Source organism: Vanessa atalanta, chromosome 6, assembly GCF_905147765.1.
Source record: "Vanessa atalanta chromosome 6, ilVanAtal1.2, whole genome shotgun sequence".
NCBI classification, from domain to species: Eukaryota; Metazoa; Arthropoda; class Insecta; order Lepidoptera; family Nymphalidae; genus Vanessa; species Vanessa atalanta.
Genome location: NC_061876.1, coordinates 11479672 through 11494929, shown reverse-complemented (window position 1 = coordinate 11494929; position 15258 = coordinate 11479672). Strand labels below are relative to the sequence as shown.

At 29.7% G+C, this 15258-nt stretch overlaps 4 protein-coding genes across 8 annotated transcripts in view; 2 read left to right on the top strand and 2 right to left on the bottom strand.

Moving 5' to 3' along the window:
• Positions 1-1955, bottom strand: part of LOC125064456 (paxillin) — a 64332-nt gene extending 62377 nt beyond the window's left edge. Inside the window, exon 1 of the mRNA XM_047671482.1 lies at positions 1828-1955. Within this exon, the coding sequence (XP_047527438.1) occupies positions 1828-1840 (13 nt within the window). The 5' untranslated portion in view covers positions 1841-1955. The remainder of the gene's footprint in view (positions 1-1827) is intronic.
• A 326-nt stretch (positions 1956-2281) lies between these two features.
• Positions 2282-3888, top strand: LOC125064787 (protein lin-7 homolog C). Its single transcript, XM_047672013.1, has one exon. The coding sequence runs from the start codon at positions 2409-2411 to the stop codon at positions 3003-3005; it is 597 nt and encodes a 198-aa protein (XP_047527969.1). The 5' UTR covers positions 2282-2408; the 3' UTR covers positions 3006-3888.
• Positions 3768-8190, bottom strand: LOC125064786 (RING-type E3 ubiquitin-protein ligase PPIL2). Its single transcript, XM_047672012.1, has 9 exons — positions 8048-8190; positions 7750-7969; positions 7117-7426; positions 6497-6624; positions 5891-6035; positions 5292-5440; positions 4901-5052; positions 4459-4648; positions 3768-4040 (listed from the first exon to the last, which is right to left on the bottom strand). Exons 1-9 carry the CDS (start codon positions 8077-8079, stop codon positions 3807-3809), a joined length of 1560 nt encoding a protein of 519 aa, XP_047527968.1. The 5' UTR covers positions 8080-8190; the 3' UTR covers positions 3768-3806.
• Positions 8191-8679: 489 nt separating this feature from the next.
• LOC125064593 (ubiquitin-conjugating enzyme E2-24 kDa) lies at positions 8680-14697 on the top strand. Of its 5 annotated transcripts, none has more exons than XM_047671720.1 (6): positions 8680-8815; positions 8911-9017; positions 9114-9306; positions 10013-10351; positions 10797-10944; positions 12228-14697. In XM_047671720.1, the coding sequence occupies exons 4-6, from the start codon at positions 10016-10018 to the stop codon at positions 12323-12325; spliced, it is 582 nt and encodes a 193-aa protein (XP_047527676.1). In that variant the 5' UTR covers positions 8680-8815; positions 8911-9017; positions 9114-9306; positions 10013-10015; the 3' UTR covers positions 12326-14697. The 5 variants fall into 5 exon arrangements, with proteins under 5 accessions (XP_047527676.1, XP_047527679.1, XP_047527678.1 ...); XM_047671723.1 differs by having other exon boundaries at positions 8696-8815; positions 10041-10351; XM_047671722.1 differs by lacking the exon at positions 9114-9306 and having other exon boundaries at positions 8696-8815; positions 8911-9012.
• The last annotated feature ends 561 nt before the right edge of the window (positions 14698-15258 follow it).

Sequence of the window (15258 nt, the reverse complement as noted above, 5' to 3'; positions counted from 1 at the left end):
ACACATAGATAAATTAACGCATAAAAAGTTCGTAGGATTAATGTATTCGTTTCATTATGACGACATTATCATATTAATCGACGCAGTATTTTTTTAAATGATCTCATCCGAATGAAAGTACCGAATGAATAACTCTCGTAAAACGTTAATCCTTTTGACGCCTAGTTCTCGCTGTCCGTGATACGTGCGTAATACTACGTACTCCATTAGATCCTTCTTTAAACACCTCACAGTAGCCAACAGGTACAATTCTTTTACCAGATACTCCGATATTTAATTGAATTTAAATTAAATACATCTTCGTCGGTTACATGCCTTCTTATTCGAAATTGGATTTTCAGTAGAATTTGCTTCAGTCACTGCTATATTGCAAGAGGATTTAAGTTTTCGTTAATAGAACACCCACAATAGGAGCTGAGACAAGTTAGAGGTTGTTTGTTAGTTCATGGACAGTAAGGAGATATCTGAAAGAAGCTAACCATACATCAAGAGAGCCTACATTTGTATCAAATTTGACACATGTCACTGTCTTTGCATACAGGTTCAGTATCAAGTCAAGCGCAAGTTAAAATATCGGAAGTCAGTCCTATACAAGACAAGCTCACAATGTGTTTACATATTAATCACAGGAGATGCTGAGTCTACAGGTTTCTCAAAGAAATTGTTTCTTTAGACAATAGTCCTTCCACAATGTGGGCTGGCATTTCTTAAAAGGAAAAACTGAGATCATTTCCATGCTTTAACACATGTAGATATTTACCCTTTTTCATACCAATATAACATTTTAACATATTTTATTATTCAATCAACACACTAGTTAGCACTCTGTTGATCATTTGTAGAACAAACCAATAAACTAAAGAGAGGTCTAAACCAGAAATCACTAGAAATGATTGACAAGTTTCTATTGGCTTTGATAAATAAATGAGATACAATTCTTCAAGAGTTTGACAAAAAATAAGTCCAGTACTTACTTGTTTTCAGTTAAATTGAAAAATTATTTGTTTAAAAAGCATTTTAGCATATTTCATTGGGATCCATATTACAAAAGTATTTACTTTCATCATATGATAACGTTGACAATAAGGCATCTTGCCTTTACATGTTTATTTTTATAGTATTTGTTTACCCATTTTGTTAAATACCAAATTCAGAAAGAATACTGTAATGAGAATAAACATCTAATTTAACATGTGTTCTAAATGTAATGTAACAATAAAATTAGAATTATAAATTTCATCTACATATATTTTTTTAAGTTATCAGCAATTACAAAAGTTTTTAATATACTAATTCCCACAATTTTGTACCCAATTCATTTTAATCTATTCCAAATAAAATAATTATTATTATCATTTATTTTTCTCGTTAGTTTCAGACACTATTCATTTTAAATGAAATATTAAATATAACATATTTTACTATTAACTTTTATATTTTTACGAAAAATAATATTATTTTTGAATAGAAAAAGGTCAATGACCCAAACTGTGATAGCATTTTATGCATCACAAAAATGATAAGTCTTATCTTTTATCATGTAATATCAGTAGTTCGACGAAAAAATGATAATTTATTAAAATTTCGTAAGTGTTTTGAAATCAGGTAAACAAATTATTATTTCAGTTGTTGTTTATTACGTTAAGTGATCGAAATAATTGTTGTTTTACATTTTTAAAGTACGTGTAATTTAGATATTAATATTTAGGATAGTGAAAAATCTTTGTTCACAGTTGCAAACAAACGGTGATTACATTTCTAAATAAAACACGTCATTCGGTTTGAGAGCGAGACAAACAGGTTATATGGTGATAACAGCTTACTTACCTAAGTCATCCATGGTAACGAAATCTTCTTACACCTGACGCACTAATACAATATATAAAGTATTTTTTTTCTTACATTAATTCATACATCGAAATGTAAAAATGAGCTCTCTCGTATAGAAGATGCTATAAATATACACTTATCTCACCAAAATTATACACGAAAATATTAGCCAAATATGGCAAATTCTTAATTGTTGGCACACCTGACAAACTGTCACTATCACATTTACAAATTGTCCTTTTTTGTGACTATTGTCCTGGGCTGCGTTCTAATATTCGTTCGTTTTGGTAAAACATTTAAATGTAAATAATATTAATACATTATAAGAAATGTTCCAAAATATTAATGGATATTATGATTCTTGTTTTCAGTATCGTATATAGCTGAAAATGTCATTAACATTAGATATTATGTAGAAAATGTACATTTTATTTTGTTGTCAAAGTGACAGCTAAGTCTGACAGAATGGCAGATCAGATAATGTAAATGTATTTTGTATCCGTATCGATTAACTTGAGAAGTAGTACATCAGTAATAAACACGCCCATTTAAAAGTCCTACACACATCAAATTTAAAAATGAGTACTACAGGGGAGCAATTGACTCTAGCACGAGATATTAAAAGAGCAATAGAACTGTTGGAAAAACTTCAACAAAGTGGCGAAGTACCTGCTACAAAATTAGCTGCATTGCAAAAAGTGCTTCAAAGTGATTTTTTAAATGCTGTTAGAGAAGTTTATGAGCATGTATATGAGACAGTAGATATTCAAGGTTCGGCGGATATTCGGGCTTCTGCTACAGCTAAAGCGACAGTAGCAGCTTTCGCAGCAGCAGAAGGCCATGCTCATCCCCGCGTTGTTGAACTTCCTAAAACGGAAGAGGGGCTTGGATTTAACGTCATGGGTGGCAAGGAACAAAATTCCCCCATATATATTTCAAGAATTATACCCGGTGGTGTAGCTGATCGTCATGGAGGCTTAAAAAGAGGAGACCAGCTTTTATCTGTCAATGGTGTGTCAGTAGAAGGTGAAAATCATGAAAAGGCTGTGGAATTATTAAAACAGGCCGTGGGATCTGTAAAACTTGTCGTCCGTTACACACCAAAAGTATTGGAAGAAATGGAAATGAGGTTTGACAAGCAGAGAACTGTTCGTCGTCGTCAGAATTTTAATTAAATAGCAGTTTAACTGAAAGGTTTGAATTTTACCATTCTTGACAATTAGTTAAGTTACTGCACCAGATTTACTGCCTGTAGCAAATGTTATTGTAATGTTTAGAAATTTAAAGGAAAAAGATATGCATTTTAGAATTATATTAATTGTATTATGAATAAGGTAGTAATCTGTAGTTTCTGAAACAACAAGTTGAAGTAATTGTGGTAATTATTTAAATATTTCATTGAAGATAAAATTATTATTATAAGAAGCATTATACTTGCTAATAGACTGTCAAAAATCAACTGATTTGGAAATAAATACATTAGTCCTTATATTTTTTTTTGACAAATTGTGTTTGTAATTAATCTTCTTAAATGGCCTGGATTAATCATTTATTACCAGGGCACGACATCATATATAAAATAGCTTTATAGCACACAAACATTCTTAAAAGTTTTATCAATATGTCCTGTGTACCTGGGGTGTGTGAAGGTATGTACACTGACCTACAAAAGAAATACGCTTACAGCCACCATGAAAGCTAGTTGGATGGATTGCGAACATAAATAATTAGTGGCTATGCTTCCAAAGGATAATTTTGTAAATATTTCTAGTATTTGAGTTGTCATCAGTATTTATCAAATCATGTATCATAATTATAAGATTTAACATTGTTAACAATATTGTACTAATTTACATTCTATGTTGTATAAGATTAGTATGAATTACTTGTTTAATATTGGTATTAGGGGTACGAAATAAATGTATGTAATGTTGAAATATACTTTATTATTACTATATATACACTCATTATTTTTATTACCATGATTCGAAGGTTCCAAAGTTATATTTACCATCTTTTTTAGCTTTCTTTGCAGGAACTTCTTGATTTACTGATGGTTTGCTTGTTGAGGGTTCTTCTTGTAAATTCAAATATTTACCGACTCCATCTCTAAATACTTTGAGAGGTTGTGTTGAGCCTTTTTTTGGTTTAACACCGAGTTCCTGTTCTGCTGCGCGTTTTTTCATTTCTTCAGCCCTTTCCAAAGCAAGCTATGAAATATAACAATCTTTGAATATACAGAATAATTTCAGGGATAATAAGTAATTACTGATATGATTAAATTGCTACCCCAAAATATATTTTTATCACATATGTATAAATGTAGTTGATATAATGAGTAGTATGAACTTACAGCTATAGTGGTATAGAAAGTTAAGATTAACATGCAGTTTATACCTAAGCAAGCAATAAAAATATGGCATAATGTTAAAGTATATATTTATGATTATATTGCATGATGTAATGTTTAACGATAATGGATTTCTACATTAACATCACTTTTAATAATTTAAATACATACTGTCACTTCAAAAATTTCAAATTATCGTTAAATAACAAAGACGAAAAAATATTTGCAAACAGTTGTATAGTAAATATATATGTATATAAGAGTAAAGTCAGACTCACCTGTTCTTCAGCCTCAGCAAATGGATCAACAAAAACCTGAGCTACTTCAATGATAATATCTTGTATAGGCCTGTCTTTATTATCTACTTCAATCTGTTCCATTGCACTTAATGTGTCTAATCCACCAACTAATTTGCCAAATATTGTATGCTTCCCATCCAATTGTTTACAGGAGCGAAATGTGATGAAGCTGGAACAATATGTATATATATAATAAAACACTTTGCTTGAAACTAAAAAAAGTTTCTGTTTGTTTCGGGATTTGTTTTTTAAGCTGTAAAGTCTATTCCAAATGGCAGTAGTTAAGTTAACCTTGCATTGAGACATTGGTCAAGATCTAAAATATATTAATTATGGATTGTAAAAAAAATATTGGGGTTTTTAATTGTTTAGGAATTAAATAACAATAAGATATTTAGGGTGCAATATATTATCGACTTACAATTGAGAACCGTTTGTATTGGGACCAGAGTTGGCCATAGCGAGTACACCGCGCCCAGTGTGGTGCAGATTCGGTTTTAGTTCATCCTCAAACGGTTTTTTCCATATAGACTCTCCGCCTAAACCTGTTCCAGTAGGATCGCCACCTTGAATCTAATCATAGAGGAATATAGTTACATAACTTCTTCCTTTTTTAAATAACCAAATGAAACTTCATACAAATTGCCTCAAAAACTTTGTCAAGTGAATTCATCATCTACTTCATCAATATTTAATTTTCTCTAATTATGAAAATTAAATATGAATTTAATTTTATGAAAAACAAAAAGGACAGAGAAATGTTAAAAGTTTTATTAAAATATGGGTTATGCAAACTCTACTTATACACTTACCATAAAGTTCCTTATCGATCTATGAAACTTAGTTCCATTGTAGTATCCATTGAGACAGTGCTTTATGAAGTTATCGCAAGCTTTAGGCGTCACGTCGCAATATAATTCAAAATTTAATTGTCCGAGATTAGTTACTAATCTTACATATCCTTAAACAAATAAAAATAAAATATACGATTTATTTAGCTAAAAAAAATTATAATTAACAAAGTTGCATTTAAAAATCTAAATAATGTTATAGTTAACATAAAACGATGACATTATCTAATTTCCAATACACCGTTTTTATCTTATAAAAAACTTAAGTATTGCAATGTATATATATATATATATATATATATGCATAGTCTTTTGGGGTCTCGCATGCGTCGTCGGGTCGATTACCAGAGGAAAGTAGCAAATGAAGAAAGTGTGGACTCCGTAAATATAATACTCTCCATTTTATATAATATATTTTCAAACAATATTTTTTTTCATTCTAATGTATTCATTTTCACCATACCTCACACTCAGTACAGACCAATTTTGATGGGTACAACCCACTCATTCATTCTATTGGTTAAGGGTTATAACAACATTATTTTGCTAAAATACTTTACCTTTTTTCTTAACTCTGTCATATTTAACTTCATCCTCACACAGTATAGCAGCTTGGTGCGTTGTCTCAGGTACCATGGCTGTTGATGTGAAACTTGCCGCCACCATACCAGTTGAATAGTGAGCTGCATTGAATTTATCTGCTAACTATAGAAAATTTAAAACATAGTTATTTACCACGCAAAATAAAAATATTACAAATTATGATTTGTACAAAGGATTTAGTGGTGTATAAGCGGAATGATATGGAGATGGAGGAATTACAATTCAATAAAAAAGCAATGGAAATTTTTAATTCATTTTTTTTTTGGTTTTGTGTTAACAAAATGTTTTAGCAGAATTGTATTGATATAAGAGTAGAAAGAGTATTAATTGAGGTAGGTATTCAGTAGTAACTGAACACAAATGTCAAAAAAGGCATCTTGAAGAAATTTTGAAGCATTTTCTAGAATGCCATTCCTCAAGCTGGCTGATGGTCTAAGCATGTATAATTTAATTGACTTATACAGTTTACATGTCTCACCTACTGCCAGCTCACACATATATAAATTAATCTTGGCAGATATTAATGAAAATGAAATGTAAAACATAAGCAAGAGATCTCTTACTTCCTCCTTTTTAACTTCATTATTTTCAGGTGCCTTATATTCTTTGTCAAGCTCTTGTAGGATATCCCTTGTCTCAGCTGATACAGTCTTTAGTCTGGCATGGGGATCTTTCTTCAGAGCAATCTCCTCTGTGAAAGTGTTAAAGGTGACTTAATCTCTTTTGAATTACCTCATTCAAATATAAACATAACATATATAAAACATACACTTAGTAAGAATTATAAAATGTATGCTAATTGAAAATATCTTATTGTTTACTGTTTAATAAATTATAGTTATATTAAAGATGCTCCGGAATGTAGGTGCTTATTTGCAGCCATATGTAACACTGCAATTAAGCAGAATATTCTTCTCTCAGGTTTTTTACAGCATAGTGTATCATGGTAGTTAGAATAGAACATGTAAAATCAATATAAAAAAGTAACAGCCGGTAAATAAACATGCTGGGCTAAGGCCTTCTACCCCATCAAGGAGAAGGTTTGGATGCAATATGAATTCATATTAAATATTTATAATTGATGTATTATTATATTGTATGTGTATAATTAAATGTTAAAAAACAGTTGATATTAATCAGGTTATATATACTGTAATAAACAATTTGATAAAAGCACTGTTACCTTCAGTCTCGATCCTCAAACTGTTTTTTATATGATGGAAATTAGATATATTAAATTTTCCCAAGTGATTAGGATCCTGTATAGTGATGATATCGGCTCTTGTAAATGGTGTGTCATTAATGAGGTCTTTCCAATTCTTCCCTTTGATATTGAGTTGTTCGACAGCTTCATAGCAGTAGACATTACCACTGGTACTAATAGCAACAATATGAGAGTTCTTTGTGAATGGTTTAAATAATACTGGACAATGGTATTCTCCTGCTGAATTCTTAAAAAAGTTAAGTTTGATCAAACTCTTTATGTCAATTTTCTGAAAGTAAATATAAAAAATATTTAACAAGCATTTAGTTCATAGTCAATTAAAAATTAATTTTATACTATATTTTTCACTCTAGTTGAAAATGAAATTCCTGAGAAAATTAACTAGATCTTAAAAGAAAATAAATAGCATTATTGGTCATGTTGAATTTCAACATAAACAAACAATAAAAACTACATATGTTTGTAATAAGTATAATAAAATATTATGACAAAAATTATAAGTAAGAATATGTTTTTATATAAATTAAGCTAGATTATTTAATTTTGTAGCTATTCAAATTCAAACTAGTAACACTACCACCATGCTTTTACCTTTCCAGTCACAGGATTAACTTTAAACTTCTTCAAAAATGGTATTACGGGTTGCAACTCAAATATATTTCCATCTGCATCACAGAATGGTTCATTAAATGGTTGTAAACATAAGCAACAGTGATCAAAAGGGAGTCGTTTAAATGATGTGTCCTCTTCTATAAGCGTTCCTGATCTTTTTCCACCATAAATAGTGGTCCATTCAGTGTGTGTAATGTACCTATAACAATAAATACGTAAATAAAATTTTGTAATGAACATTTACTCCATAAAGTTTTGTTGCTTAACAAATTAATACATTTTGTCTTTTTGATGTTGACGTTTTCCCATCTTGCGTTTTTTTACTTTACAACTAAAATATTAAAATATATGTATTAAATGGAAATAGTCTTATTAACTCCAAATGATACCAATATTATTATAAATTATAATAGGTATCACTACACTCTTGATCACATTAAATGTCAAACTCTCAAGTTGTCAGAGTCAGACCAAAACAAGAGTTGCAAGGTTCTGAAATATTTTCCCTCAAATAATCGAAATGAAAAGACAAAGGGACAAATGTCTGAAGAAGAAAATTAATTGTAATTTTATGTAAAAAATTACAAAAAATCCTAAAACATTAAAAATTTCAGGTATTTTATTCAAAATTTACTATCAAATATTAAAATTAAAATATATGCAATGATAACACATAATACTTTTTAAAGTCATTGAAGTTCTATTTTAATTTTAAAAAATACGTATGAAACTTTGTAATTTTCATTTGGCACCTTAATTAATTAATTAAATAACTAACGTTATTCAATTTATTATTTCATATGCCGTAATATTTTGTTATTATTTTAGTTACAATATTTTTTGTATGGATTAAAACATGAAGAAAGTATACCAAACAATCTGTTTTGTTTGTTTTTTGTTAATGTTAAAATCTTCATATGGCAACATGCCGGTTTTTTAATAAACATGTCGGAAAGTGGTTGTGCATTGTGAACTTGTGAAAATAATCTATTACTCGATAAATATTTTTCAAATAAATACAATCTTAGGTTAAATATATCTACACGTAAGTTAATTGAGATTAACACTTATTTTTTTGCATAATTTTGAATGAGGAAGATTTGTTTTTGTGACAAACGTGTGTGCGTTTGTGACTTTCAGTTGTGCTGGTGAGGGTAATGTACAAATGGACGAAATGTGGTAGAAGAGGATTGAAGCTCTAACATCTTTAACGAAAACAGGCCAAATCAACATTTATTTTTAGTAAGGTATAACATAGTTATTTTATAACTTCTATAGATCTTTTAAATTGTGTGTATATTATCCTCTGGAAAAGTAACAGGCTGCCTATTTGCGCTTTGCAGTTCGGAGCATCTAACACGGAGTTTGAATTATTATCATAACACAAATTGTACATATTCTGGATGGGTTCCTTTGTCTTCTATTGATTGCGTTTTGGGATACATATAGTTATTAGAATTGTCACAGTGGTTGGCCAAAAAATTGTAAATTATCGGATAACGCAAGCCCACAAGATGGCCGACTGTTATTCGTAAGGTACAAATAATCTTTTTCCATTAAATATTTGTTTAGGCAATTATTTTACTTTCTTTTGTTAATTGTCGTTTAATTATAATATATATTTTTAATTATTTGTTCTTGAGAAGGGAGTTAATCACACGAAGGAAGAATTTCTTTGTTCGAAAGATGTCCTGATGTTTTACAAGAAAATACTTTTTTTTTATTTATTTCAATACTTAATCAAAGCGTTGAAGACTTCCATCCTCCAAAACAAGTGATAAATCGTCTCTATATTATGTTCAGTAATTAGTCATTGTTCATTCGTTTAAAAAAAAAGAAGATATTCTGCTTTGAAAAAAAAAGTCTAAACATCAATGTTTATATTTGTAATATCTAATACTTTTCTTAACAATATAACTTAAACACATTCATTAATGCTTAGTCTTGATATCAGTTGATAAAGGTCCAGGTTCTTAATTTAGTAAATACAATTACCAGAATATGTTATATAAATTCGTTCATATTATTTTTTGCTTTTTGTATTACTTTTTTATTTAATATTCTCATTATTTCACTTTTATGTATTAAATAGGTCATTGTGTTCTTGTGATTTTGTTAATGGTGTAGTAAATAGTAGACTTATGTAATGTCAGTGTTGTCTCATATACTTAACACAAGCTTATATTGGCTTACTAACAAGTTGCTCTTTGGTTTAGCAGAATGAGTTTTTTGATGCTTTTAGATAATGTCTGGTGCATCTGGTTCATCAGGAAGTGGCACAGGACGCGGCAGAGGCGGAGGCAATTCAAGCGGAGCTATTGGGGAGAATAAACCAGAATCTAAGGAGAATAAACCAAATCCAAAAATGTCGAAAGCACTTGGTACGTCTGCAAAAAGGATTCAAAAGGAATTGGCTGAAATCACTCTGGACCCTCCACCAAATTGCAGTGCGGGACCAAAAGGTGATAACCTGTATGAGTGGGTTTCAACAATCCTTGGACCACCAGGCTCAGTGTATGAAGGTGGAGTCTTCTTTCTCGACATTCATTTCTCAGCAGAATACCCTTTCAAACCTCCTAAGGCAAGTTAAATTTAACAAAATGATATATATTATTTAAAAACCTTTTTATATACTTAGTTTTATCATATTTAGGATTAAATTATAAATTATTTCCTTTCTATAAAAGACATGGGAAAATTTAGAGAACTAATATTTTCTTAATAGAAATAATTTTGCTAAGACATAAAATATTTTCAATATTTGTAAAAACTCGAATAATTAATCTAATCTCTTTAATGAAATTCTTAAACTATTGGTTATATTTGGATGGTTTATAGTTTATATTCTCTTTTAAGAAGATATATGTTTATATTTATACATTTATTATTAGTATTATCAATAAATATTAGTATTAGTTGAATTTTTATAAAGATTTAACAATGTATTGGCTTTGATAAGACTTATCAACAAGTTGTCAACAAAACATATAAACAACTCAATTTTAAATAATAGATAATAATTTCAGGTGACATTCCGAACTAGGATATACCATTGTAACATCAACAGCCAGGGAGTGATCTGTCTAGATATTCTTAAAGACAACTGGTCACCAGCTTTGACTATCTCAAAAGTTCTTCTGTCCATATGCTCACTCTTGACTGATTGTAATCCAGGTAAATTTATTATCATAATTTTTTTTTAATTAACCATACATTGAATAATTTTCTCAGGTTTATAATACTTATAATATATTACTATTGTACTACTAGGAATATGAACTCATCGAATATTATATTGAATTTACAAAAAAATATAAAACAATAACATAGACATAACATAGTCATTTTGTTTTTATATCATAAACACTTTTCATGTTGATGAGAGCAATATCTTAAAAAATATATATATCTGCTTACTGTCACTTAACTTACATATTATATCATTACAAGGATCAAACAGCTACCGCTGATTAGGATTAGAATAATATAAAGATTTTATTTAACTACTATAAAATAGCAGGAGACAAACAGCCTGCTTTGAACTTACTAACCTGAACATGCCAAAGTAGAATGTAGTGTTGGAGCAATTATAAATAATAACATTAATTTGAAGTTTAGTTTAGCTTAGTAATGGAACAATTTACAAGGGGTAGCTCCTCATTTTAAAAACTTTGTATTTATTTTGACAGTATTATATTTATTATGATATGATATGATGCTATTTATAGTATTGGATAAACATTATGTGCATATAGTTGTATGAGTTCTCAAATGATTCTATAGAAAGCCAAAATTTACACATTAGTGAGAGTTATCATGTTCTAAATATGTTTTTAGAATTTGTCATGTTCTGAATGGAAAATTATTTCGAGCTAGCCAGTGTCTCAGTCGGGCACATGTCAGTACATCAATCAAGTAGATCTACGTTTTTCTGTCTTACAATGACAATTTGAAATACCCAAAATTTTATAGTAAATAAAATTAAAGTTAAGTTCAGATTAATATTTGTTACAACTTTATATATGTAAATGTAATTTATTTCATTTAAAATAGTTATATTGCTCATTATCAATGTGAGACTGTGTTTGTATTATTGATGGTTGTCATGCCTGTTACAGAAATAAAAAATTAATGTTGTTAGTTGATTTTTGATAATGTTATAAAAGCACCAGCCTTTATAGTATGCGACAATGCTGGACCTCTCCAATTAAAGAGAATGGTCCGAGCTTATTCCACTACACAGCTCTAATGCTTATTGGTAGATACATATGTAGATAATTGTCATTCATCACATGTTGGTTGCCTCACAGCTTCGTATAACATCACAAGATGTATTAAAAATAGAGATTAAGCAATGAAAATTTGATGATGCTCGTCTGGTTTGAACCTGTGATCTTTGGTTAGGATTCCTTTCTTCTAACTACTGCAACTAACTGATATAACATTTAATATTTCAGCTGATCCATTAGTGGGCAGTATTGCGACGCAGTATCTTCAAAACAGAGAAGAACACGATCGTATCGCGCGCCTCTGGACTAAGCGTTATGCGACATGATTGCTTTGCCTGCTACATGGAAAACTATCATACTCAATACCACTCTGTTTTAACTCCATCCTGTTCACGTTAATATAAGCTAACATTACCCATTTACTGGTATGCATGTTTTTCAATTGTTTTTTCGAAACACTTGTTATTTTACTCCAGTATAAATGTTTTTCTAGATATTTCTAAATATTACGAAAGTCTATAATATTTAAAAGTAACTATTTACAATTTAAAACATTGAAAAAAGTGCGTACCTTTAGAATGGCTTGTCAATATTTAGTTGCAATTAATGTGAATTTTTATCGCTTCGAAACGGTATGACTATTATTTTAGGCGACGAGTTTTTTAGTTATAAATTTTTTTTTGTTGACCTATATCGCCCGTGTTATACGAATACTGCGATAGGTTAAACGAAACATATATCTACATAGGCTTAAAAGTGATTGGGTCAATTTATGCCACAATTATGTGTCGATCTCAAACACTTGTAACTTGTACTACTTAAGTATCTCTCCCAAATATTTCATGGGAATTAGTAGCATTCGTCTATTGCAGGGTGTACTGATTGCTTTTGTAATTGGTTGGTATAGATATGTGATTTGGATGGTTAATTATAAGATTATTAAATAACTACTCGACTGCCAATGAATTGTCTCGTTTGTATCAATCAATCACTTTGTCGGTACATAACTAAACTATTTAATAGTTACTACTCTTATGTGCAAGTACATGAAGCAATGTCTCTCATTGTTAATTCGATGTTTCCAAATATTTGCCAATAATTTCAAGTTATGGATGTATCTTTAATTTGTTTTAATAAATGAATCTTTCGCTTTTAGTATACAATGAAAATAATAAAAATGACGTATTTTTTAAAGTTGTCATTGTTTTCATTATAAATATTCGCATAGAGAACAAACTCGCAGTTTTAAAATTTGTATTAATGAAACTGGGTACAAATGTCAAATGACATTTTAGAAACGGAGTCCAAGACAAAAATATCTATAAGTTTCCAAACAAAATAGTCATAGCTGCTTTCTAATTGTATTTGATAAACAACATATATGAATACAATGTGTACAAAACAAAAACTGAGAGCTGATTCTATTTAAATTTCAACATTTTACATTTCCAACAACAAAACCATTAATCATTATTTGTGAATTTTAGTCTGAAATGTGAGGTTATTTAGAATGTATTTTTTCATACTTTGAACAAATTCTTTGAAATAGGCTAGGATAAGTACTTCTATAATTGGTATAGCATTCAGGTAAAAATTAAATGAGCTCTTTGGATCTAGTCGTCATTTCTGAAATCAATAGTACTTATGAATACAGTCTCTAAAGGTATCGAGTTTATTTAATATCTGTAGCTCGATATTTAATTTATATAAAAACATTGTGATTTAGTTAACTTCGTACCTATTCGGTCCATTGTTTAGATAGTAAATTTAATAAAATTTCGAAATCTATCGAATTTCAATTGTTTATGTATTAGGAGTGCAATTATTGTTCAGTTCTATTATGTATCTAATTAATATAGTTATTGTGGCAATTTTTTTTGTACGTGAGTTATTTTATATATATTAGACTTTCATCCAGCATAGTATTTTATTATATAAAACTTATTTATTCAATGAAGATTTTGAAAAATATTTTTCCATTGCAATTTTTTCAACTATCAAGTGACCCTGATTCCTAAATTCAACAGTGATATGTGATGAGTATCTTTTTTATGAAATCAACATATCAAAGTGAGTTGAAAATAACAATTTTGAATATGTTAACAATTGTAATGGACTTGGTATGTTTGAATGTGTAACTAGTTGCACCGGACGTGCCAAAACCTAACCAGGCATTCTCTGCTTCCACTTCCGATTATATAACGACTCGTCTATCTAAAATATTCCGTTTAGTGTGTAAACAGTTATTAGATTGTAAGTTATTTTATTGTTTAGGTAATGTATGTCTTAACCCTAGAATTAAAGTATAAAAAAACTTAGCCGTGTAATTTTTAGCGAAGTGTATGTCGCGTGTATATGAATGTTTTGGTGATACCATTGTGAAAAAAAGATAAGAATTAGAATTTAATTTCGTTTATGTGAAACTGGTGCTGTGAGATTCAAATGCTTGCGACATACAATAAAAAAATGAGAAGAATACCGCATCTGTATTCGTGACTGGGATATATTTTGTCAATGTGATTTTGAAATTATTTTATACTGTGACTCGAAATGTGTTGCTTGCAAGACAACAGCTGTACTCAACGCGACTGATGTTCCTCGTAACTTGACGTTCATAAACTGAACCCTTATAATCATCCTTTGTTAAAATTTATATCATGGTATAAAATAGGAAAATAAAAATGTGTGTAACTAGACACTTAAATGTTGTTTTACTGTTTTCGTTACGCCACGACACGTGTTGCTTAATTATATGTTAAGTGACTTATGTAACGTACGCAAATAATATACTAAAGGATTGTCTTGATCGGAGGTTAATTGGTATGTCATTTTGCCTAAATATATTTGATGATGAAGACTGACAACTTTAAGTTGGGAATAAAGTTCTAGCGAGATTCAGTAATAACGAGCGAAAGAGAACTTTCAACAATAACATGAAGATGTAGGCTGTTTCAATCATGACTTTATATTCTTTAAAATCTCACCACCGTCAGCGTTAAATTTCACAACTTGAAGAGAACTTGAAATGCGTGTTTATTTAGTCGAAAATCCAAGCAACTTATTTATTATGACCTTCAAACCAAACCTATGATTTTCTATTTCTCTTATTTCAAAATGTGCCTACATACTTAGGCTCCCTGAGCACGAAGTCGGACTGCAAGTTAGTGCAGACAAATTAAAATCGCAGATGAGCTGCACCAGGGCGGCGATTTAATTACATGGTAATGCTAAGCACATCAGCATAAGAGCCGAGATGGCC

Excerpts from the sequence above, each read along its gene's own strand:
- LOC125064787 (XM_047672013.1), top strand. The coding sequence starts at position 2,409 with ATGAGTACTACAGGGGAGCAATTGACTCTAGCACGAGATATTAAAAGA.
- LOC125064786 (XM_047672012.1), bottom strand. The coding sequence starts at position 8,079 with ATGGGAAAACGTCAACATCAAAAAGACAAAAT. Across the intron at positions 7,427-7,749 it reads TTAATCCTGTGACTGGAAAG|AAAATTGACATAAAGAGTTT; the intron begins GTAAAAGCATGG and ends ATTTACTTTCAG. Across the intron at positions 4,649-4,900 it reads AATACAAACGGTTCTCAATT|CTTCATCACATTTCGCTCCT; the intron begins GTAAGTCGATAA and ends ATATTGTTCCAG.
- LOC125064593 (XM_047671720.1), top strand. The coding sequence starts at position 10,016 with ATGTCTGGTGCATCTGGTTCATCAGGAAGTGGCACAGGACGCGGCAGA. Across the intron at positions 10,352-10,796 it reads ACCCTTTCAAACCTCCTAAG|GTGACATTCCGAACTAGGAT; the intron begins GCAAGTTAAATT and ends TAATAATTTCAG. Across the intron at positions 10,945-12,227 it reads CTTGACTGATTGTAATCCAG|CTGATCCATTAGTGGGCAGT; the intron begins GTAAATTTATTA and ends TTAATATTTCAG.